This window comes from Lepus europaeus, chromosome 7, assembly GCF_033115175.1.
Source record: "Lepus europaeus isolate LE1 chromosome 7, mLepTim1.pri, whole genome shotgun sequence".
Lineage (NCBI taxonomy): Eukaryota > Metazoa > Chordata > Mammalia > Lagomorpha > Leporidae > Lepus > Lepus europaeus.
Window position 1 is genome coordinate 2,211,837 of NC_084833.1, and position 23,396 is coordinate 2,235,232.

At 65.5% G+C, this 23,396-nt stretch overlaps 1 protein-coding gene across 1 annotated transcript in view; it reads left to right on the plus strand.

The window, feature by feature from the left end:
- Positions 1 to 23,396, plus strand: part of LOC133764899 (collagen alpha-1(I) chain-like) — a 33,175-nt gene that overhangs the window by 1,012 nt on the left and 8,767 nt on the right. The window contains exons 2-5 of the mRNA XM_062198514.1: positions 763 to 956; positions 21,098 to 21,228; positions 21,315 to 22,125; positions 23,113 to 23,217. Of these exons, the coding sequence (XP_062054498.1) occupies positions 763 to 956; positions 21,098 to 21,228; positions 21,315 to 22,125; positions 23,113 to 23,217 (1,241 nt within the window). The remainder of the gene's footprint in view (positions 1 to 762; positions 957 to 21,097; positions 21,229 to 21,314; positions 22,126 to 23,112; positions 23,218 to 23,396) is intronic.

Below are 23,396 nucleotides of genomic sequence, written 5' to 3' on the forward strand. Positions count from 1 at the left end.
CACCGCAGGCCGGGCGAGGGGCGGAGAGAGCAGCCCTACCTGGGCTGCACCTCGATCCCCTTGCTGGGCTCACCTTTGCCTCCTGTCTGTGCCTCGGGGTGTGTTCCACAGCCGAGCTGCCGCAGGGACAAACCACGTCCGACCACACCCGCGAGATAAGCAGGGGAGGCTTCCCCGTGTCTGGGTGCGGGTGCCCCACAAGAAGGACATTGTAAATCTGTTTAGGGGCACACTGCTTCAAACAGGCGAAAGGGGGGATATTCAGAACATGCCAGAAAACTCCGGTCAGGATGCACCTGCCGCAGACCACACTCGGAGGGCTCCCCATCATCTGGCTCAGTAAGGTGGCAGCCACTGCCCAGCCAGAGTCCTTGTCGTGATCCGAGAGAGAGACAGAGAGACAGAGAGAGAGAGAGAGCACTTCGATCTGCTGGTTCGCTCTCCAGACGGCCGCAACAGCCATGGCTGAGCCAGACTGAAGCCAGGAGCTTCATCCAGGTCTCCACTTGGGTGCAGAGAGCCAAGCACTTGGCCGTCTTCTGCAGCCTTCCCAGGCACATTTGCAGGGAGCTGGATAGGAAGTGGAGCTGCCGGGACTCGAACCGGCAGCCATAGGGGATGTTGGCACTGCGGGCAGCGGCTTTACCTGCTGTGCCACAGTGCTGGCCCCCTTCCCGGGATGCTTGGCTCTGTTTCACGGCCTACGTAAACTATTAGGGGCTGCCTTCACTCTCCATCCGGGAGCCAACCCCTTGTCCCCAGGCAGCATCACCCTCAGCTCTCCTGGGGTCTGCAGCCGACTCCAGACTGGCTCAGACCTGGATGACACCAGTGTGATTGCGTCACCCCTGGCGACGCCTCCCGTGCAGACGCTGACGCCCCGGCCTGTGTGGGAGGACCGTGCACGGGTGGAGAGCTGTGCAGTGGACGGGTCTGGCCGTCCCTCCAGGCCTGAGGTGCGTAAACATGACGCGATCGGCATTCGAATCTCTGGGTGTCTGCCCACGCGCCGCCGCGCAGGGTCTCGGAGCAGCAGCGCCTGCGCGCCGGGGTTCCTGCACCAGATCCGGGCACTGGGGCCACCGGCACAGCAGGGATGGACACGGCGCTCCCGGAGGTGTGCCCAGGGCTGCAGCCAGACAAGTGCCGTGCGCCCGGGGCCCCGGGGGGTCAGAGTCACGGAGGCAGAGTGGGAGGCGCACGGGAGTTGGTGCTCAGTAGCGACACAGACTTTGTTTAAAAGATGGGAGCATTCTGGGTGCTGGAGACGGCGGCAGAACCACCGCACTGGAGCGGGCGCTTACGCATGGGCCGGATGGCGCGTGGCACGCAGTTCACCATGGCAGCATCCTCTGGGGGCAGACGGCTGAGCCGCTGCTGGGGGTCCCCACAGCCCACATCAGAGCGCCTGGGTTTGCGTCTGCCCGTGCAGCCTGGGAGGCAGCGGCGGCGGCTCAAGCCCTTGGGTCCCTGCCACGCACATGGGAGACAAGTGGAGCTCCTGGCTTTGTCCCGGCTCAGCCCCGTGTGGGGAGTGGACAAATGGATAGAAAATCAATCTCTCTCTCTCTCTCTCTGCTACTCTGCTTTTTAAATAAATAAAAACAAATACATAACCTCTCAAATTATTTTCCGCAGCGGCTCCTCCTCCAGGGGACTGAAATGGGAAGTTCGTCCGAGTCTTTGGCAGCTCCGGGACGTCCTCCCTCATCTCCCCGGGGCTCAGCCCACGTGGCCACACTGACCGACCGGCCGCTCACTCCCACCTCGGGACCCTCGCGCCCGCTGAGCCCGCCCCGCACTGCTCCCTGCTCCGCGGAAGCTGCACCGTGCGGTGCTGGTCCAGGCTCTGTTCCAGAGCGAGGTCCCTGAGGGTGGACGCCTTGTAGAGGGAGGAGCTTCACCCGGCTCCCGGGTCTGAGGAGTCCAGAACATGGGGCCTCCAGCGGCTTGGCTCTGGCGAGGGCCCCTCGGCCACATCCCTAAGTGGCAGGTGGTCTTGTGGCAGACGTGGTCACGTGGTGACACAGGAAGTCCACGGAGCCGCACTCGCTAACAACCCACTCCAGTGAGAGCTAACCAAGTTCCCATGGGAACTGCAAAAATCTCTCTCCAGGGCAGTGCCCCCCCCCCCGATGACCTAGCCACCTTCCTCCAGCACCCACACCATCACAGTGAGGACCAAGCCTCCAGCACACAGAGCCCCAGGTTCTATCCCTCATCATCCGTCCATCCCTCTACCCACCATTACCCATCCATCCACCCATCCATCCACCCCACCTGCCCTCCAGCCAGCCGCCAGTCACCCACTCAGCCAGCCAGCCAGCCAGACCCATCCATCTACCTACCTACCATCCACCCATCCATCCTCCTGACCGACCAGCATGCCTACCTCACATCCATCCGCCCGTCGTCTGCCGCCCGTCCGCCCACCATCCACCTGTCCAGCTCTCCACTGGTTCCTTTTCCAGAGCAGAAGTCAAAGATGGAGCAGCAGGGGTGAGGGGCAGAGGGAGAGAGGCCTTGGCTCAGCTATGACGTTAACATTTTAAAACAAACAGAACCAAGCCATAGAGCAAGCCAGGAGGCTGTCCCAGCCCTGTTCTCAGTGCCCTGGCTGTGCTACCTGCCGTTGCCAACAACAATTGGTGATCCTAACGGCCCAGGAGGCATCGTCAGACGCTGAAAGCGGCTGTACTGAAAGCCAGCTGAGGGGCCGGCGCTGTGGCGTAGCCGGTAAAGCCCTCTGTGGCACCAGCATCCCATATGGGCGCTGGTTTGAGTCCCGGCTGCTCCTCTTCCTGTCCAGCTCTCTGCTGTGGCCCGGGAGGGCAGTGGAGGATGGCCCAGGTCCTTGGGCCCTGCACCTGCATGGGAGACCAGGAAGAAGCTCCTGGTTTTGGATGAGCACAGCGCAGCTCCAGCCGTTGTGGCCATTTGGGGAGGGAACCAGCGGATGGAAGACCTCTGCCTCTCTGTAACTCTGCCTTTCAAACAGATAAAAGTAACGTGGGGATCAGGGTGGATAACCTCCTGCAATGCCAGCCCCACGCACAGCAGCCCGCAGGCGGCCCAGTCCCCGGGAGAATCGCTGGCCGGCGGGGTCAGACTGTGGTGGTGGTCACATCCCGGGTGGAGAGGGGTGGTGGGGAGGCTCAGCGGTGCCGTCCATGCAGCCCCATGGCTTCCTGACCCAGCTGCAGCCCCCCTCCGCCAGCCCACCTGGACGCCACTTGCTATGGGTTGAGCTGGCTTTGGCTCCCAGACTCACACAGGCATTTAACCCCCAAGGTCATCAATGGGCAACTAAGTGGAAATGTAATCCAATCACGGTGTTGGGGAGGTGGGCCTAGTGGGAGGTCCTCAGATCCTGGGGTGGAATGGGGGGGTGCCATAAGGAGGTGGTTCTCAAACAAGGGCTGTAACAGGAGCCCGAGCAGACCCAGCCCTCCTAGCTCTCTCTCTCCCCCCTCTCTCTCCCTCCCTCCCTCTCTCTCTCTCTCCCCCTCCCTCTCTCTCTCTCTCTCTCTCTCTCCCCCTCCATCCCTCTCCCTCCCTCTCTCTCCCTCTCCCCCCCCCCCTCCTTGCAGGTTCACCTGAGACCCTTCGTCCACATGCATTTCACCATGGCCGTCCTCGTCCTCAGACTCCAAACCTACGGGGCTCTCTGAGCTTGGACTTGAACTCCCACAACCATAAGTTAAATAAATCTTTTCCCTTTATGAAGGTACTTCCTTGTGGTGACAAAAATCTAATTAATATACCATTGTAGTTCTAGCCCGCGGCCCCAGGTCAGCCTGTCTGCACACTCCAATGCTGGCTGCTCAGGGACAGAGACCAGGCTAGAGGTGGGTGCAACAGCAACTTTTTTTTTCACAGTTAGTGAGAGAGAGAGAGAGAGAAAGGTCTTCCTTCCATTGGTTCCCCCCCAAATGGCCATTACCGCTGGTGCTGCGCCAATCCGAAGCCAGGAGCCAGGTGCTTCCTCCTGGTCTCCCATGCGGGTGCAGGGCCCCAGGCACTTGGGCCATCCTCCACTGCCCTCCCGGGCCATAGCAGAGAGCTGGCCTGGAAGAGGGGCAACTGGGACTAGATCCCGGCGCCCATATGGGATGCCGGCACTGCAGGCGGAGGATTAACCAAGTGAGCCACGGCGCCGGCCCCGCTCTTCTTTATTCTCACCATCAGTCCATCCATCCATCGTCCATCATCGTCCACCACCCACCTCAATACTGATTAAACACCAGGTCATAACTCACAGATGCCCAGGTCGTTTGCAGCCAAAGCCCCTGTATTCAGAGTCTGGTTCTACCAGTAGTGAGCGGTGTGATCTCGAGCAGGGCCTTCAGCTTCCATTCAGCACAGTTTTCCATTGGTAAAGTGGGGGCAGTAGTACCCCCCCCCCAACTGGGGACGTGTGGACCTGAAAACCTCACTAAAGAAACAAGCTCACTCAGGAGTGGACGACGGGGGATTTGCAAAGCCTGCGTGAGCACGCCCTGGAGAACCACGGGAGGTGTCCACGGCACAGGGCGGGGGTCCATGGGAGGCTTGAAAGGACAGCCCTCGGCCACCAGGACGAATGGCCAGGAGGACACCAGTCCAGGAGGAACGGGCGTTTGCTGGGCCGAGGTCCCCGTGCACGAAGTCGCTTCCTTCGGGGTCTCAAGTTGGCTTTGCCATGAGTGACTCCATCTTGACTCCGCAGCTTTCACAGATCCAGAGGTGAGTGGGTAAGAGCGCCTGGAAATGGCGTCTTGTTGCCGTCGTCGCTCTTACCGAACCGCTGGTGCTGGGTTGCCGTGGCGCCCCGAGGCGCTCACACGCAGGGAGGCAGACACCCCCGCGTTACCCCCGTCACAAAACAGGAGATGCTCCTCCAAGACGGACTGATCTTAAACAATGTGTCTATCAATCATCAAGACTAGGCTAGGAAAGTGTTAGGTTGATGAAACAGATGGACTTCCGTGGACCCAAAGTGTCCTGCAGGTGCCCAGAGACCAGGTAGAACGTTCTAGAAACCCAGTCCTCCAACCTGGACTTTCTCAAGAGCTGCCCCAAATCAGAGGCCCCCTCAGCAGCGTGTCCCACCCCTGCAAAAAGCCTGGCCCGCAACCCGGGTCCCCAGCCGGCGGCTGCAGCAGGCGCCGTGCGCCAGAGCTGCGTCGGGCCCCGGCCGCCATCACTCGCCCGTCCACAGGTGGACCCTGGTCCTCCCGCCCTCCCTGGGGTCGATATGCATGAGAGCTCCATTGTCGTGAGCCGGAGCTGGGGTCTGCAGAGACCCCATGGAAGGACTTGTGTCTACATCAGCAGCGTGTGCCCTATCACGCGATGCCGGCGCCGCGTCACAGCTCACGCACTCCCCGACCTCTAAGGAGAGATCTCTCCCGCGTGTGCACTGACGGCTGAACGGACGACAGGATGTGTCCGGGCTACGATTTGGCCTGAAGGGAAAAAACGAAAAGCAGAAAACAAGGAAAGCAGGGCTGTTGTGGCTAGCAGGTTACATGGCCACCTGCAGTGCCAGCATCCCACATGGGTGCAGGTTCGAGTCCCGGCTGCTCCACTTCCCATCCAGCTCTCTGCTGTGGCCTGGGAAAGCAGAAGATGGCCCAAGTGCTTGGGCCTCTGCACCCATGTGGGAGACCTGGAAGAAGCTCCTGGCTCCTGGCTTCTGCCCTGGCCCTTGTGGCTATTTGGGGAGTGAATCAGCAGATGGAAGACCTCTCTCTCTCTCTCTCTCTCTCTCCCCTCCTCCGTAACTTTGTCTTTCAAATAAACAAATAAATCTCAGAAACATAACAAAACCCAAGCTGAGGAAATCTGCCGTTTGTGACCACACCGTCTGGCGGATCTCACGGGAAGTGAGAGATCAGACACAGGAGGACGACCCGGGCGCTGGTGCTGTGCACAGGGGCACACTCACTGCCAGGAGCGTAGATGGGCCGGGCGTGGGGGAGGCACGGTTCACCTCCTCCATTGTCCAGCGGTGAGAGGAGCTAATTTCAGCCCATTGTGTGCTGGGAATTACGAACATGTGATGAGTACCCGAACATTTCATTTCTTCTGCCATGCATCTAGAAATAAAGCGGGTCGTTTGGGGTTCAGGAAGGGGCTGCTGCAGGGAGGCAGGAGCAGGGGGTGCAGGCCAGGCTCACCCTCCTCCATACCCTACTCAGTCCTCCCAGGAGCCCCGCGGTGGGCGTCCTGGTGGCGAGTCGCCCACTCCCGCTGGAGGCTGTCGCCTGGGATGGACAGGCTTCCCAGCATCCCCTGCAGGAGCCCTGCAGGACGGCCACTCCCCCTCCCCCGTGCTGGCGAAGGCACGGCAGCCACCCGGTTGCGCTGGCTTCCAGTTGCCAAAGAGGAAGTGGCTCCTTGATTGGCCCAGTTTCCCCCCCCCCCCCAGGTCATTCCCGAATATTCCTGCCAGCGTTTCTTCAGCCTCTGCACCATTTCCCTCCGCCGGATCCCGCGATGAATCCCGTTCAAGCCTCCCAGGCGGGGGTGGGTCCTGCCCTCTGCACCCGCACCCCAGCCCACACAAGGCAGAGGCTCACCTTCTCTGGAGAAGCTCCTCACCTCCCCTAGCTTCGACAGGCTTAGACCCTCGCCCATCCGGGACCCCTGGGGCGTCCCCAGGACATTTGAGGGGACAGTCATGTGGAACTTGAGCTTCTAACCAGCTCTGCCAGGCTGCATTCCGCCCGTGTGGTTTCAGAGCTGGGGTCTAATTAACACATCGCCCCACCTGCAGCCATGTCACTTCCAATTCAAATCAGCAAATGCGATGACTCGTTCAACAAGCGGTCTCTGGGCAGGTGTTCCCAGAACAGGCACACCTGCGGCTCCTACCCAGGGGCGCTCAGCCCCCGAAGGGAGAGAGGCCCCGGAAATCAGGCCATTGCTTGATGGGGCACAAGCAATTATAGCCACAGGAGCAGGGAGGCACCAGATGGTGAGAGAGGAGTGAGGACGAGGCAGCAAATGCCCTAGAAAACGCACGTGCACAGCTGGGGTGGCCATTGCACAGATGTCCCCCCACCAGGAGGCGGAGCCCATTCTCCATCCCTAGAGGAGGGCTGGTCACGTGACTAGCGCCGCTGGCAAACTCCGTGCAGACAGTCTCCAGGTGCTAGCACACTGGGCTTGCTCTGCCATCCTTGGCACTGCTTGGCCACCATTGACGAAATCGGTGGGTGCAGTTAGGATGGGGAGCAGCATGGCCAACAGCCCCCACCACCCCCTGCTGCCCATCAGGCAATCACCAGCCAGCTGCCAAAAGCAGGCGTGAAGCCGCCTGACCACCAGCTCACCACTCAGAGTGGGCGGACCTGGCCCAGGACAGCAGAAGAACCGCCCAGCTGGGCCCAGCCCAAGTCTTTGGGCCCCAGATTCATAAGCTAACAAATGCCTGTGAATTGAAGCCACCAAGTTGTGGGACAGGGTCACTGACCCTACAAAAGAAATAGAAGTGATATTCCCTGATTAAAGACTGGAGGCATCGCACCCCGGGATTGCCCTGGCTGGGCTGGGGGACCGGCTGCTTGCATCGCCCGCTAGATTTGTCTTCCCAGCTAAGAACCCACTGTCCCCAGGAGTGTGGGCTGCAGCCTTATCTGGTGGACACTTGCCGATGGCCAGGGACTGGGGGGCTGTAGGGGGGTGCGGTGGTGGGGCGGGGATGCCGGTGGCGACAGTCCCCCCGGTCCCCTAGCCTACAGGCTGGTGGCTTTGAGAGGACACTGGCTCTTGGCCAGCCAACTCAGCTCAGTACTGATCTGACCACTGGCGAGTCACCCAGCGCCACCCCCCCCCAACTCAGCAAATGGTTTCCCCCAGGCTCGTTGTCAGGGTGCACAGCTGAGCCAGAAGCGAGGGCCCCGGGTCTTTGTCATTTCCTGAGGCAATTTCTCAAGAAAGGAAGCTTATTCCCCTCTGGTGAGGGCCTCCTTGCAGGGGGACTCCCGGGCGGGGGTGCTCACGGGAGACGGCCAGACTGGCTGCTGTGGAACCCACCTACCCGTCGACCCATGGACAGAGCAGCCCACGCGTGAGGGCAGAACCCCCAGGACCCAGACGCCCCCGAAGGCTGCATCTCCAAACACTGCTAGCAGGCGGTCCTGGGGATTCCGTCTTCTGGGGAACACCCTGAAGTGGAGCAGCTCCGCGGACAGAGGGGCTCGGAACCTCCACCCCAGTGCCCTGTGCTCCCGGGCTGGGTCGGTCTGCCAAGGGGGCGACTCTGAGGCCGCCGTGCGTCGGAGCTCACCCCGCCCCGGGGCTGGACGGTGCCAACAGAGCCCATCGCTGGGCACCCTGAGGCTCAGCTCCAGCCTCATCTGCTCTCCCTCTCTCTCTCCCTCTCTCCCTCTGGTCAGCTGTGCGTCCAGCCGACATCCAGCTCAGTCGGGACCCTGGGCCTCCCTGCCGTGTCGCACCCTGGCAGGGTTGGGGCAGAGAGGCTGAGCGCGGACAGGAAAGGCCTGTGTCACTGGGGTCAGCACCCTCCCATCTCCACCTTGGCCACTGCACCACTCTTGCTGGACACACAGCCAGGTCTGCTGGGGAGGAGCCGCACGTGTGGGAGGTCGCCAGCAGGTGGCGCCATAAAGGACCGGCAACCCAAGTAACCAAGATGTCCCATTCCCAGCCTGGTCATACAGGGCCAAGGTACCTCGTACGTGTCCCAGGTCCTTGGCTCCCTTGATCAGCCAGCTGCCCTTGTATGGACCCAGGCAGAGGGGACACAGGCAGCTGCAAAGTCCATGCAGAGTGTTTGTTTTAGATTCTTGCCCGCGAGATGGCCTCACTCTCCCCCCACGGGAGGGCCTTCAGGAAACCGTTGGCAGCAGCCATCCCCTGTCCTGCGAGTTCAGGCCCCTGGCCCCTGCCCTGAGCACAGCAGGGCGCAGGGTCTCCAAGTGGCTGCTACCCCTTCCGCTCCGGACGACTGATGTCTGATTGACACCTGTCGTTGGTCTCCAAACCCCAGATCAGGCCGGGATGCTTGTGCGGGGCTGGTGCCAGGGAGAGAGGGCTTGCAGGAGGGGAGTGCGGCCCAGGCTCCCGCGGTCACCTTTCTGGAGACCCTGTAATTACCAGGAGTGGAGCAGCCAGCGCCCGCGGAGAGACGGACACGGCGGCGGCTCAGAGCAGGCCACGGCCCAGCTTCCCCTGTGCACAGCGCGGGACCAGGCTCAGGCCCCCAAGACCACGCAGCCGCTGAGGACGCGTGGCTGGCGGGAGGGGAGCCCCCTCCTGGCCAGAGGCCTTGTGCACAGCCACGTGCGGCGGGCGCCCGGCCGGGGGCCGCTGGGAGTCACCATCTGTGCGCTCCGTCCTCGGGGCAGCCGGGAGCGGCCAGCGAGGCAGAGCTGTCCAGCTGCGCCCCAGCACAGGGACTGCGGAGGCTCTGCCAGCTGCGATGCCCCCGCTGGGCATGGCCAGGCTCCGGCTGCGCTTCGCTTCGAAGATAAACGGTTTATCTGTCCAGGGGATGCCCCCTCAGCCACCCCACGTGGCCTGCCCTGCCCTGCTGGGCACCCGGCTCTGGGCAGAGGGCAGAGGGGGTCCCACCGCTGTCACCTGTGCCTGCTCCCCACTCACTGGGCTGGGGTCTAGGCGCCACCTGGGCTGAGTCCACACCCCACAGGTCCCCCTCTCCTCCCTCACCTCAGGGCCACCTGCCGGCCCCACGTGGAGGCTCCGGGCCTGGGGTCAGGCTCTCTGTCGCCTCTGCAGCCCCCTGCCCACGCAGCACAAACACCTGTGTTCCCAGGTGGAGCACCCAGGAGGCCAGGCCAGCGGCGGAAGACCCAGCGTCCACCCAGGACTTGTGTTTCGTGCGCTCGTGCACTGGGTCATTCATTCCTCCAGCACCTACTACAGCGGGGGCCGGACTGGGCTCAGGAGCTCCAATCCGGGGGAGGGGCGGAGCCGGGAGCTCCAATCCGGGGGAGGGGCGGAGCCGGGAGCTCCAATCCGGGGGAGGGGCGGAGCCGGGAGCTCCAATACAGCAGGAGGGGGCGGAGCCGGGAGCTCCAATACAGCAGGAGGGGGCGGAGCCGGGAGCTCCAATCGGGGGAGGGGCGGAGCCGGGAGCTCCAATCCAGCAGGAGGGGGCGGAGTTCAAGAGCTGCAATCCAGGGGGGGGCGGAGCTCGGGGGGGGCTCCAATGGGGGGGGCGGAGCCGGGAGCTCCAATCCAGCAGGAGGGGGCGGAGCTCGGGGGGGGCTCCAATGGGGGGGGCAGAGCCGGGAGCTCCAATCCAGCAGGAGGGGGCGGAGCCGGGAGCTCCAATACAGCGAGGGGAGGGGGCGGAGCCCGGGAGCTCCAATCCGGGGGAGGGGCAGAGCCGGGAGCTCCAATCCAGCAGGAGGGGGCAGAGCCGGGAGCTCCAATCCAGCAAGAGGGGGCGGAGCTCGGGGGGGCTCCAATGGGGGGGCGGAGCCGGGAGCTCCAATCCAGCAGGAGGGGGCGGAGCCGGGAGCTCCAATACAGCGGGGGAGGGGGCGGAGCCCGGGAGCTCCAATCCGGGGGAGGGGCAGAGCCGGGAGCTCCAATCCAGCAGGAGGGGGCGGAGCTCGGGGGGGCTCCAATGGGGGGCGGATCCCGGGAGCTCCAATATAGCGGGGGAGGGGGCGGAGCCCGGGAGCTCCAATCCGGGGGGAGGGGCGGAGCCGGGAGCTCCAATCCAGCGGGGAGGGGGCGGAGCCTGGGAGTGCCAATCCATCAAGAGAGGAGAGGAGGTGGAGCCGGGAGCTCCAAAGGAGGGGGGGGCAGAGCACGGGAGGGGGGGGGCGGGAGGAGGGCGGAGCCCGGGAGCTCCACTCCAGCTGGGGGGCGGAACCCGGGAGCTCCAGTGGGGGGGGCAGGGGCGGGGCCCAGTGCAGCTCTGGAGTTCAGGCCGCACCCCCCCGCACCCCCACCCCCCCCACTGGAGCTCAGGCCGCACCCCACCCCCCCACCTTCCCCGGCTGGAGCTCGGGCCGCACCCTGCCCCGCCCTGCTGGGTCCCCAGGCCTCCACATGGACCCCCGCTGGCCTGCACTGTCCGCGGGCTCTGGGCAGAGCCGCCCACGGGCTCGTGCGGGGCGCGGGTGGGCCGCGAGGCAGGGCCCCCGGGGAGGTGGGCTGGGTGCCGCTCGGTGTCGCCCCTGCCCTCCGGGACCCTGGGCGAGGCCCCTGGCCGCCTGTCCGGGGGCTGCCGTGGGGGCCAAGCGCGCCCCTGCGAGTCCCCTCTGCAAGGGGTGGCTTCTCTGGCTCAGCCCACACGCACTCTCCGGGGAGCCCGTGGAGGAGCCGTGGGCGATGGAACCCAGGAGACCGCGGGCCGGGCGGTGCCGAGGGGTCGGGGCTCGCTCTGAGCACAGAAGATGTTTCTGAGCTGTGTCAACGCTCGCTCCACCCCGAGGCCTGCGTGGCGTGGGAATGACGTCTCTGAAAATCTGCTTTTCAAAAAGCCGCGGACTCATCTCAGAGAGGCACGGTTCTCATTGCTCTGGCCTGGGATTCAAAGTGATGGCTGGAGCTGCCGCAGCTCCAGGTGAGAGTGAGGGTGTCGGGCCAGGCTAAGACCCTGGGCCCCAGAGGACCGTGGGAGCCACCAGCCCGGTGTGGGCTCCATGTTTGCTGAGCTGTCTTCTGTGAGAGAGAAACAAAACATCACGAGGTAGAAGTTTCCGCTTCTCTGTTTATGAACTCAAAGCTTATTGGCAGCAACAGTGACAACTGTCCATGGCCCATTTTCTGGTAAGCACTGTTCTGGGAACCTGACCTATATTCACTCTTTTAATCTGGGTTAATTAATTCATTCACTTAAGATTTACTTATTTATTTGAAACACAGGGTTACAGAGAGGGTGGGAGACGGGGGGGTCTTCCATCTGCTGGTTCACTCCCCAATTGGCTGCAACGGCCAGAGCTGTGCCGATCTGAAGCCAGGAGCCAGGAGCTTCCTCCAGGTCTCCCACATGGGTGCAGGGGCCCAAGGACCTGGGCCATCTTCCACTGCTTTCCCAGGCCACAGCAGAGAGCTGGATCGGAAGTGGAGCAGCCAGGACTCGAACCCGCGTCCATAAGGAACACCGGCCTCGCAGGCGCGGCTTCACTCGGGGAAGACCCGGTGTGTCGCCTCCATCGTCTTCAAGGCTCTGGGGGGCCTCACCGCGGCGGCGCCGGGCTGGCTCTGACGGCACAGCTGGGCACGGGGAGGGCGTCTGCCGCCCCTGCCTGGCGGCCCTGGGGTCTTGCCACAGAGCCTGCGGGGGCTGCTGGCCCCTCCCGTGCCTGCCCCCGCGCTTCCCACTGCACGTCCGCAGGGCCCTCAGCCGTCGCCAGTCACCCGTGGACACCAGTCACCAGTCACCCTGTGACAGCTGCGTCCAGGGTGCCAAGGGGTCACGCGTCCACGCCACCGCCGGGCCGTCACCCGGTAAGAGAACCCTTGCGGGCGGAGCCGTGTCCGTCAGGCCGTGGCCCGGCCACGGGGACTCTGCCGTAAGCAGCGGGCGATGCTCCGAGGTGGGGGTGGGGGGGGGTGCAGGCCTGGGCAGAGCCGGGCCGCAGGGGCCCCAGGGAGGGCGGGGGCGGGGCTGGGGGCCAGACTCGGGCCTTCATCTGGTCCGGATTCTTAAAGCAGAACTGATATTGTTCATTGATGTCTTCTAAACGTCGAGTTACGCATTTCCACTTGGTTTGCAGCACTGAGACAGAGAGAGACAGCCTCTCCCTTCTGACGCCTGCAACAGGGGCCGGCGATGTGGCGCAGCCAATTAAGCCGCTGCTGAGATGCAGGCATCCCATGTGGGCGCGGGTTCGAGTCCCGGCTGCTCCTCTTCCCACCCAGCTCTCTGCTATGGCCTGGGAAAGCAGTAGAAGATGGCCCAAGTGCTTTGTTCCCTGCACCCACGTGGGAGACCTGGAGGAAGCTCCTGGCTCCTGGCTTCAGATCAGCTCAGCTCCAGGTGTTGTGGCCATCTGGGGAGTGAACCAGCGGATGGAAGACCTCTCTCTCTCTCTCTCTCTCTCTGGAAGCCACTCGCCTGCCGTTTCCTTCTCCCTGGGGCCACCACTGCCCAGGCTGGCCATGCACCATGGCTGTGGGCTGCTGCTGTGGATGCCCACTGGGGGCCGGCCCAGCCTGGGGGAGCTCTGAGATGGAGAGGCGGCCTGGGGCGGAGGGCGCACCTGCTGGCCCGCTCTGCCATGTGACCTGGGCACCCCTGTCCCAGCCGCCACGCCTGGGCTTCCCCCCGGGCCAGTCTCAGCCTTGGCCCGAGAGGCTCGCACGGGCCTCCTCCTGCCGCCTTCCGCCCCCAGCCCTAGAGAAGGGGGCCCCGGGCGCCACTCGGGTTCCTTGCCACCAGCAGGCGTAGAGGCGGCTGCGTCCTTCCCACGCTCAACCTCAGGGCGCTGCCTCTGAGCAGGAGGTGGGAGGGGCTGATCTCAGGGGCCCCCTCCCCCGTTCTGGGCTCCCCGCCTTAGCCCCCACCCCTGTCCACCAGGTGAGGCACTGGCCGCCCAGCCCCGCAGGCTCCTCTGGCTGCCGGGGGCGGGGAAGGCGAGGGGGAGGGCGAGGTGCCGTGTGAGGGCACCGTGATTAGTCGGTGAGCCACAATGTGTCCCAGAATCCAAATGGAAGTGGGTCGCCCTCGGAGGTCCCTGGCCAGGCGCGTGCACCTGTCACCTCCGGGTCTCCCATGTCACCGGCCAGCAGGGAGCAGCTCCGGGAAGGCACTGGCAGGTGGGAGTCTGAGCGGGGGCCGGGCTCAGGTCAGAGGTCGGTGGCCCTGGAGACACGGGCATACACAGATGGTAGGGAGACCGATGGGACACACGAAGCTTCTCCCTGTTTCCCTGTGCCCCCAGCTCTGCTGAGACAGACGGCGGACGGACAGAAGGTCCTGGTCATGTTCACGTCGCTGCCTGTGTGCCCCCGAGGGAGGGAGCGGGGCGGGGGTCCACGTTCCAGACAAACGCCCGTGTCAGGCCCGAGTGGCCACGTGGGAGAGAACTCAGATCCCCCTGAGAAGCTTGCGAGCCCCCTGGCTCGTCTTGTACAATGGCGCGTCCCGGAGCCGGCTGCTGGCCGTGTGCCGTCAGCTTGGGCAGCGGAGCCAGCCAGCCCACCCCCCAGAGGACTGAGGCCGCCGTGGGCCCGAGTGGGTGGCTACACCGTGCAAGGGCCCAGCAGCCGTGGCCGGCGCTCTGGGTCGTCCTGAGTCACAGCCGGCTGCCTCCGAGAATCGGCTGGTGCTGGTGGTCAGTGGGGGGGAGGGGCGGTCAGTGGCTGGCCCTGGCCACCAGCACCGTCCTGTGTCTGCGTGGGCTGTCTTTGCTGCTATGGCACCGGCCACAGGAGCCACGGGCCAACCACAGATGGACTCGGAGGCCTCTGAAGCCGCAGTGCAAGGAGGGGGCACCTACGAGCTGGGAACACCGCGTGGGCTGACCTCCCCGCTCAGGCACCTGCGGTCAGGGACTTGGTGCCGCCTCCCTCTCCTGCTCCCCGCCTCAGGTCCCCGCAGGCGGGTCATTCTGCAGCGGGAGCTCTGGCCTCCGGGATTCTGAAGATAGCCCCCGGCCGCCTCTCCCTGGCTCTGATTGGCTCCCGTGCCTGTCTCTCACGCGCGCCCATCTCCGGCCAGACTTTGGGTGGCAGAGGGCGGTCGGCCAGGGAGAACAGGTGCCGACTCCAGGAGCCAGTGTGGCTCCGCAGGCGACAGACCCCGCATGCAGGGAGAGCCGTGCGTGGTCTGCGAAGAATGGCTCAAGTGCCTGGCCGCTTCTTTTTATCTCTGAGCTTGGGGGTCTGTGTGGGATCCGTTTTGTCCCTCTAGCCTGTGGCTCTGCCTTCTCTCTTGCGATTGGATAAATTGAATTTTTGCCACGTCTAACTGAATTCTGTGTTTGTCTGCGTTCTGTGTCCCATCCGAGGTCACGGAGATGTCTCTTCTGTGGTTCGTCCTCAGGATTTGCAGCTGAGCTCATACATTCAGGTCTATGAGCAATCCACACTAACTTTTCTTTTGTAGTTTTATTTATTTGAAAGGCAGAGCTACAGAGATGGGGGTGGGAGAGAGAGAGAGAGAGAGAGAGAGAGAGAGAGGTCTTCTATCCTCTGGCTCACTCCCCAGATGGCCGCAACAGCCAGGTGAAGTCAGGAGGCTCTTCCAGGTCTCCCACGCGGGTGCAGGGGCCCCAGCACTTGAGCCGTCCTCCGCTGCTTTTCCAGGAACATTAGCGGGGAGTTGGATCCAGAATGGAGCAGCCGGGACTCGAACTAGAGCCCATACAGGATGGCGGCGCGACAGGCGGAAGCTTAGCCTACCACGCCACAGCGCCACCCGCAAAACCCACCTGTCTGGGCTCAGCCTCCACCCAGCCCTCACCCTCGCCGTGGTGGGAACCCTTGTTGCACCTGCGGGAGACCCTCCAAGCGCCACCTGGTTGCCCCCAGCAGCGGGGGCCGCCCTCGTGGGAGAGTTGCCGGCAGCCTGGAGCGACGTGCAGCTGTGTTCTCCCGAGCCCGCCCATCGGTCCCCACAGCAGTCCCACATCTGCCATTCGGCTCAGCAGAGACCCCGGGAGGACACCTGGCGTGCGCCCCCCGGGGCCCGCGTGTGTCTCGGGGCGCTGGAGCGCACGGCAGCTGCTGCTTCAGACCCTGGGCTCCGGCGGGCGAGCCCACCCCCACGCTGCCTATTTTGAGAAACGGGGCCATCAGAAATAGAAAAGCCCTAATTCTACAGCTGAAACCCTCGCGCAGAGCTGGGTCATCAGCTAAGACAGCAACTCCCCATCCGAGGGCATCTGCCGTTTTGTATAATTTTTTTTAATATTTTTTTAATTATTATTATTTTTTTATTTTTTATTTTTGACAGGCAGAGTGGATAGTGAGAGAGAGAGACAGAGAGAAAGGTCTTCCTTTTTGCCGTTGGTTCACCCTCCAATGGCCGCTGCGGCCGGCGCATCTCGCTGATCTGAAGCCAGGAGCCAGGTGCTTCTCTTGGTCTCCCATGCGGGTGCAGGGCCCAAGGACTTGGGCCATCCTCCACTGCACTCCCGGGCCATAGCAGAGAGCTGGACTGGAAGAGGGGCAACTGGAATAGAATCCGGTGCCCCAACCGGGACTAGAACCCGGTGTGCCAGCGCCGCAAGGTGGAGGATTAGCCTGTTAAGCCACGGCGCCGGCCCATCTGCCGTTTTGTAAGCGCTTGCAACCCTTCAAGGAAGAGAATCGTCTAGATAGTCCCTACGGAAGACGAGCAGGAGTTATGCCCAGGCTGAGGGCCTCCGGACACCGGTGCTGCCTCTGCCGGGCTGGCGTCCGAGGTTGGAGGTGGGCGTGCGTCCTGTTCCGCCGTGGCAGCTTCCGCCGCTGCAGCCGGGAGCAGGTTGTGGGGGAAGTTCCCATAGAAGCCACGGAATCAAAGGACGGGGACCAGTTCTCCACGGGGACCAGCGCTCGGCCAAGAGTGCCCCAAGCAGAGGCCATGGGGAGACGTCCGGCTCTACCTCGGCGGAGGGGAGGAGCCTTGCTGTGGCTTCTCCTGCCCACGGTTGTGGTTCCGGCCGAATGAGGGACATTTGCCAAAATCCACCAGAGTGGGCGGTCTCTTCCTGCCCCGTCTCCTCCCCCGACTACCGAGAGCATTGCCGGGGCTTTGCCGGGGCTGGCGACCTCGTGATGGCACAGGGCGGGCGCGGACTGTTCATCGAGCTACTGGCACACAGCTGCGGTGACCGCCGCCCAGGCCTCATGCAGCCCAGAGCCCACAGGGGGAGCGACTGTGAAACCGCATCAGGCAGTGTGCGGCGCCGGGAAAAACCAGCGAGGGCGGAGGCAGCTCCAGTCGGGGGGTCAGGCCACACCCAGACCCCAGACCTGGCGGGCAGGGCCGGCAAGCAGGGGCGCCCGGGCACAAGCCAGCCTGTGTGTGGCCGTTGGGAGCAGTGGTCAAGGAAGTGACCAGCAGGCCGTCCCCTGGGGTCCTTGCAGACACGAGCCAGCTGTGCGCGGGGCCGGCTTGGCTCGCGGGCGGAAAGATGGTGACGGGGAAGACACACAGTGGGGGTGAGCTGACGCCCTGCAGCGGCCGCTGTGGGATCTGCACCCCGGACGGGGGTCTCCCAGCCCCGGCCCACAGATCCAGGTGGAGGAGAGCGGAAGGAGGAATCCGGGGGTGGGGGGGGGGGGAGGAGCAAGGGACGAAACAGAGCTAAGTGTAGCCTGAGGGGGAGCGGATGGTGCGGCTGCTGGACGCACCGGGAGGGCTGAAAGCAAAGCCAGGGGCCGGCGCTGCGCCACAGCGGGTTGAAGCCCAGCCTGCAGCGCCGGCATCCCACATGGGCGCCGGTTCGAGACCCGGCTGCTCCACTTCCGATCCAGCTCCCTGCTAATGCACCTGGGAAAGCAGTGGAGGATGGCCCAAGTGCTTGGGCCCTGCACCCACGTGGGAGACCTGGATGAAGCTCCTGGCTCCTGGCTTTGGATCAGCGCAGCTCTGGCTGCTGCAGCCATTTGGGGAGAGAACAGGTGGATGGAAGACATCTCTCTCTCTCTCTCTCTCTCTCTGTAACTCTGCCTCTCAAATAAATAATCTTTAAAAACAAATAAATAAATAAAGCGCGTGGGTGAGCAGGCTGGGCGGTGAGGGGGGAATGTGCTGCCTCAGGGGATGGTGGGGGCTGGGCAGTGCCTGGGGGAGGAGAGCATGAGGGGGTGGGGGCTCTGAGGCTGGCACTGGGCCCCTCACTCAGAGAGAAGTGGGGAGCCAGGCAGGGGCTGGGCCGAGTCCCACCCAGGGATCCCAGCAGCTATGCCACAAAGAGCCCCCGAGGGCCCTGGTGGGAGCAGCAGACTGGCAAGACAGCGCCTGCACCCACCCTTGTGGCCTGGGGCGTGGCCTGGGGCGTGGCCCGGGGCATCCACCCTGCAGGTAGAATTCACTGATCCATCGGCAGGGGGTGGGGGAGAGCAGGAGGCGGGTGTCTCCCCAGGAACCCCACCGCCAGGCTGGGGTGGGGCACGTCTGGGGCCGCGGTCGGGAGCTGAGCGGGATGAGCCAGGTGTTTGCATGGCCGCAGCTCAGGGGGAGGCCAGGCGGGGCGCACCTGGCCTGGATGACCAGGGGCGTGACCCCAGAGGAGGGGACACCTCTCCGGATGTGCCAGCCAAGGGGAGGGAGCCATCAGGGAGGGGTAGGATGGAAACCAGCGCTTCGCCCCGGAGCTGCCGCCGTGGCCGACCGCACGTGGCCAGTTGGACAGAGTTCTGGATACCGGAGGCCTGAGGTTGGGGCATTGGCAGGTGACCGCCCGGTGGTCTCTGCCTCCAAGATGGCGTGTTGGATGCTGTGTCTTCTAGGGCGGGGACTGCCGTGCCCCCTCCCTGCAAGCCCTCTCACAGCCGTGTGACCTGCCCCCATGCCCTACAGCTCCCAACGCTGCGGCACGGGGTACCGAGTTCCCAGCACACGAACGTAGGGACAGGGCCAGGAGGGAGGAGGCAGCCTGGGGCCGTGCGTGCCCAGGGCTGGCGTGACGGGGACCGGGGCCTGGACAGGACGCTCTGGACGGGCTCATCCGGTCCTCGCAGCCGCCATGCGAGCGGGGACGTCACTGCCAGCATCCCCTCGCCGAGGAAGCACCGGCTCAGACCACGGTCCAGCCACAGGGACTGCAGGCGGCCGGCCTCTGCCACGTTTGCTGGGAGACCCTGCCCGCTAGACGGGGTCAGGGCCTGGGATCCGGGCAAGGCGGGGAGGGAGGAACCCAGCTGGGGCCTGGGAGTCCCCCGTTCGCAGTGGTCAGGGGAAACCACGTGGGGACAAATCTCTGGGCAGCTGCAGAGGTTGGGGGGAGGCCGAGGACGGGAGCAGAGCCAAGGGCCGGACTGGGAAGGCCGGACAGGACAGGAATCAGACCAGCTCAACAAGCACAGGCGCAATACCGGCTCTGGCCACTGGGGTGCAGAGGTGAGCCCTGGCAGCAGGGAAGGCCCGGTCTCAGGGACAGGGCAGGGGGCGGGGTCCTCGGAGGCCAGCTTTCCACCTGCTACGCTCTTGCCTGGGGGCTGGGGCCCACGGAGCCCCCCAGGGGCCCAGGTCGGCTGACCTTGGCCGTCAGAGCTGGGAAAGCAGACCTAGCTCACGTGCAGGTGGGGGCGACCTCCAGCGCTCGGGCCCTGCCTGGCCCCTGGCCGTGGTGCCGGCACAGAAGGCAGCGAGCCAGGCTCCTGTGGTCTCTGCGTCCAGACGGCCAAGTCCGCGTCAATCCCATGGACTCTGGAGCCGCCATGGACCCGAGAGGCCACCATGCCTGCAACCTTCGCCTTTCCAAACCTCTCCTGTGAGGGGCTCGCTGCACACCAGGCCGCACCGATGTCGCCGGCTGCAGGCACGGGCACGAGGGTGCCAGGGCAGGTCTCCAGCAGGGCTCGGCCCCCAGCTCCGCCCTTCTGTCACCGTTTGGTGACATCCACTGGAAGTTCAGACAAGAGGGCAGTGAGTGCCAGGCTGCCCGGGAGAAGGACAGTGTGGCTCTTAATACCCTCAGCCGGCTAACTGCTGGTCAGCCTCCCACCTGGACACGCAGAGAGAGCCGGAGCTCGGCCATCGCACGCCCTCCCCTCAGGTCCTGCCCTGGCCGCAGGAGCCGCGGGGACCCCATGCTGGCCGCCGCCCTTCCCTCCGAAGGCCCCGAGGCCGCGCTGATCCGCGCTTTAGCTGTGCGGTGCTGAACCTCCCAGCAGCCTGCACTCCGCAGGGAGGCGGCTCCTTCACGCCCGTCACGGTGCCAGGAACTCAATTTGCAGAGCCTCTCCCGGGGGCCGCAGGCGCCGCTTCCTAGTGGAGCTGGGCCGGGTGCGAACCTGCGGCCGCCCTCGGGGGCTGGCAGGACCAGGCTCCTTCTGGGAACACACGGGGACGTGCCTGGTGCTCCGCGGGCCCGAGCCCGGGCTCCTTTCCTGCCCGGAGGGATCCAGGCTCGGGGTGGCCGTTGGCTGTCCCTGGTGCTCGGGACACTGGACACACAGCTGATGTGGCATCTGTGGTCCCCTGCGGGCAGCAGGAGGTTCCAGGCCAGGGGTGGCGGGGCCGGCGCCTCCAGAGACCTCGCTCCTGTGCGGCTGATGGCACCTGTGTTCCCGAGCTGTGCGTCTGTGTCCTCACTGCCCTCTTATAAGGACACGGGACAGACGTGCTCGGAGGCCGCCTGATGGCCCTGCCCTGTTCTAGATTAAGCCCCTCCCCAAGAGCCCCGTGGTCAGCTGCGGCCTCATGCGGGGGCCCGGGGCTGGGGTTCCAACACACGCTTTTGCCCCAACGCCAACCCCACTTCCCCTTCCACACAGGGGAGGAGCCGGCGTCCATGGCACCGGGCAGACCCCGGCTGAGGGCTGCCGCTCCGTCGCCGCCTCGCCGCCCAGAAGCTGCCCTGGGCCTGTGTCTCCCGCCTCTGGGGATGGCTCTTTGGGGGCTGTGGGAGCTGGCACGCAGGGCCACGGCCGGGGAGGTGCACACAGCACAGACCTAGTCCCTTCCGGTTCCCAGAGCCACGGGGCCAAAGTCCAGGTGTCTGCCCGCCCAGCTCCCCCCAGAGGCTGCAGGGGACGCCCCTCCCAGTTCCCAGGGGCCCCGGGGCCTTGGCTGGTGGCCACTCTAGGGGGTGTCTCAGGTCTCCCCTGCTCATCGGCCTTAGGGCGAGGATGACCCCATCCCAAGGCCTCCATCGCCACTGCAGAGAAGGGGGTGGGGTGGGGGCGTGGACACAGCTACACCGCAGGCCTCAGGGACTGGGCTCTGGCCCGTGCGGCTCCTCCCCACACCGGGCTGCCCCTGTCCCCAATCCCGCCTCCGGCGCCACCGTCTTCAGCCACAGCTCCTTGTCCGGTCTTGCTGCCCAGCGGCGCCGGGGCGGGCATGGCCGCCAGCGCTCCCCCCACGCAGCGGCCTCCCCGCCCATCTCCTCCCCCGTCTCCACCCTGGGTTCTCTCTGTCCCCTCGGCTGCCAACTGCTCTGCCCTGCACGGCCCCCAGAGCCCCCCAGGGGGTCCCGGCCTCCGTCTGCCCTCACTCCCGGACCAGGACGCGCCCTGCATCCTGCCGGCTTCCGGAAGCTTCTCGCCGCCCGCGGGTCAGCGGCTGCACCGTGGCCGCTCTCGGCCGCCCGGCCTGCCCGGCGTGTGCCCACCGCGCTCGGGGAAGGACGCGGCGCGGTGCGGTCCATCCGGCCAGCGCAGCCGGCAGGAAACTGCCCAGACGGCGTCCGCCCCCGCCTGGCCCGGCTGATCGCTCCCTGCAGGGCCATCTCGGCCGGGAGACATCGACTGCCCATTCCGGCTCAGCGGCCTGTCCACCCCGACCTCAGGGCCGCCGCCCGCGCCCCGACCCGAGCCCCCTTGCTGTCCACACCACCTCCTTGTCCCGGGCTGATGTCTCACCGGGGCCTGGGCCTGCCTCTGCGCCGCGTGGCCACCCGCGGGACACGGGAGGGACACGGGAGGGCCAGGCGTGGCTGGAGTGACCCCTTCCCACGGGCGCCGGCGGTCAGCGGGGGCCACTCCGTGTTTGCTTCCCGAGGCCCCGCCCTGCCCCCCACAAGCCCCGAGCCCCGGCTGGTCCCCTGGGGCCAGACCCGCTGGGCATCGTGGGAAGTGGCCGCGGGGACCGAGACGGGCGGCGGGGGCTGCACGGGGGGCAGGGGCGCTGGGGTCGGCAGGAGCCCGGCTGGGGGCCCAGTGCTCGGACCCCGCATCTGTGCCGCCCCAGGGCCTGGGGCGGGGCGCTGGGGGCAGCGAGGGGACATCCGGTCAGGGCCTGCGCCAGGGCGTCAGGCTGGGCTTCGGGTGATTCAGCCAACCGAGACAATGATGTCTACACAGTCTGGGTGGGTCGGGGGGCGGCCGGAGCTCTGGCTCCTGCAGCAGTGCGGCCCTCTTTACGACAGAGCCACCGACGGCAGCATCCGCCTTTACGACGCTCGACAATCGCCCGCCGGTCGATCCAGCATCTTTACGACAGAACCACCAACCGCGCCTTCCGTCTTTACGACACTCGGCAGGGTCACCGGCGGGTACGATCCTCTTTACGGCACTTGGTGGACTCGCCCGAGGGTACGGTCCTGTTTGCGACAGAACCACTGACGGCCGCATCCGCCTTTACGACACTAGTTACTTGTGGGCACCGGCAGTCTTTACGACGCTGGGCGGGCTCGCCGGCGGGTCTGGTCCGCCTTTGGGCCTCTAGGCCTGGGCCGTTCCCAGGTGGAGGCTGTGGTGGCCCTGCCGCCGGGAGGAAGCGGCCCCGGGAGCCGGGAATGGCGTATTCCCTGGGCGGGGGCTCTGCTGGGCCAGCGGAGCGGGGTCAGGCGCTCGGGCCGCCCCGTGGCCGCCCCGCCCGCGGGAGCTGGGACAGGACGAGCGTCCCCGCCGGCGGCAGGCCCCTCCCGGACGCGTCCAGGCTGTGCGTGGGCGCCCGCTCTGCTTCCGGCCGAGCTGCCGGGCAGAGCAGACCCGGGGAACCCGCCAGGGCAGTAGCCACCCCCGGTTCCCAGCCCCTCCGGAGGCGCTGCGTCCTCCGGCTGTGAGAGTGGACGGAGGCCCCGCCGGTTGCCGGGCGCTCGGGGAGGCGTGGCTGACCCAGGGCAGGGGCCGGTGCGCCCCGGGAACCGGGTGGGCTGCGAGGTGATCGCGTCGGTCATTGGCCCGGAAGCAGAGGGGCCACACACGTGCATCCAGGCGTGCACACGGGCACCGGCACCCACGTGGCATGTACACACACAGGCACCCGCACTGGCCCATGCGCACGCCCACATGCGTGCACACACCCACGCACGGGACACACACATGCGTGCACGCACACACACGGACACACACATGCGTGCACACACACGTACCTGCACACACGCCCACATGCATGCACGCACGGATACACACGGACACACATGCATGCACGCACGGACACACACGCCCCTCAGTGCGTGTCGCACCGTGTGGGCCTCACTCCGAGCACGCGGGGCCGGTCGGACCTCCGCGATGTCCTCTTAGTGGCCGCAGAGGGAAGCCGCGTCCCTGCGTCGGTGCCGCGCGGACCTCTGACAGCTGCTGCAGGGTCGCCGCGCTCAGGAGCTGGGGCCCCGGGACGTGCGGGGACGCCCTGACACCGAGGGCAGCTCCGAGACGTCACCAGCGGACAGCGTGGCCGCGGTGAGCTCCGCCCCGCCCTCTGGAGCCAGGCCCGGTGCTTTTCCCTCTCGGCCCAGGAGGTCTGACTCCGAGACAAGACCGGCGAGGAGACACAGACTGCAGAGAAAAATTAAGCGGCGCCGGCAGCTGCACGCCTGGCTCCGGAGACAGCCCCAGCGCAGGGCGACCTGGGCGCCTGG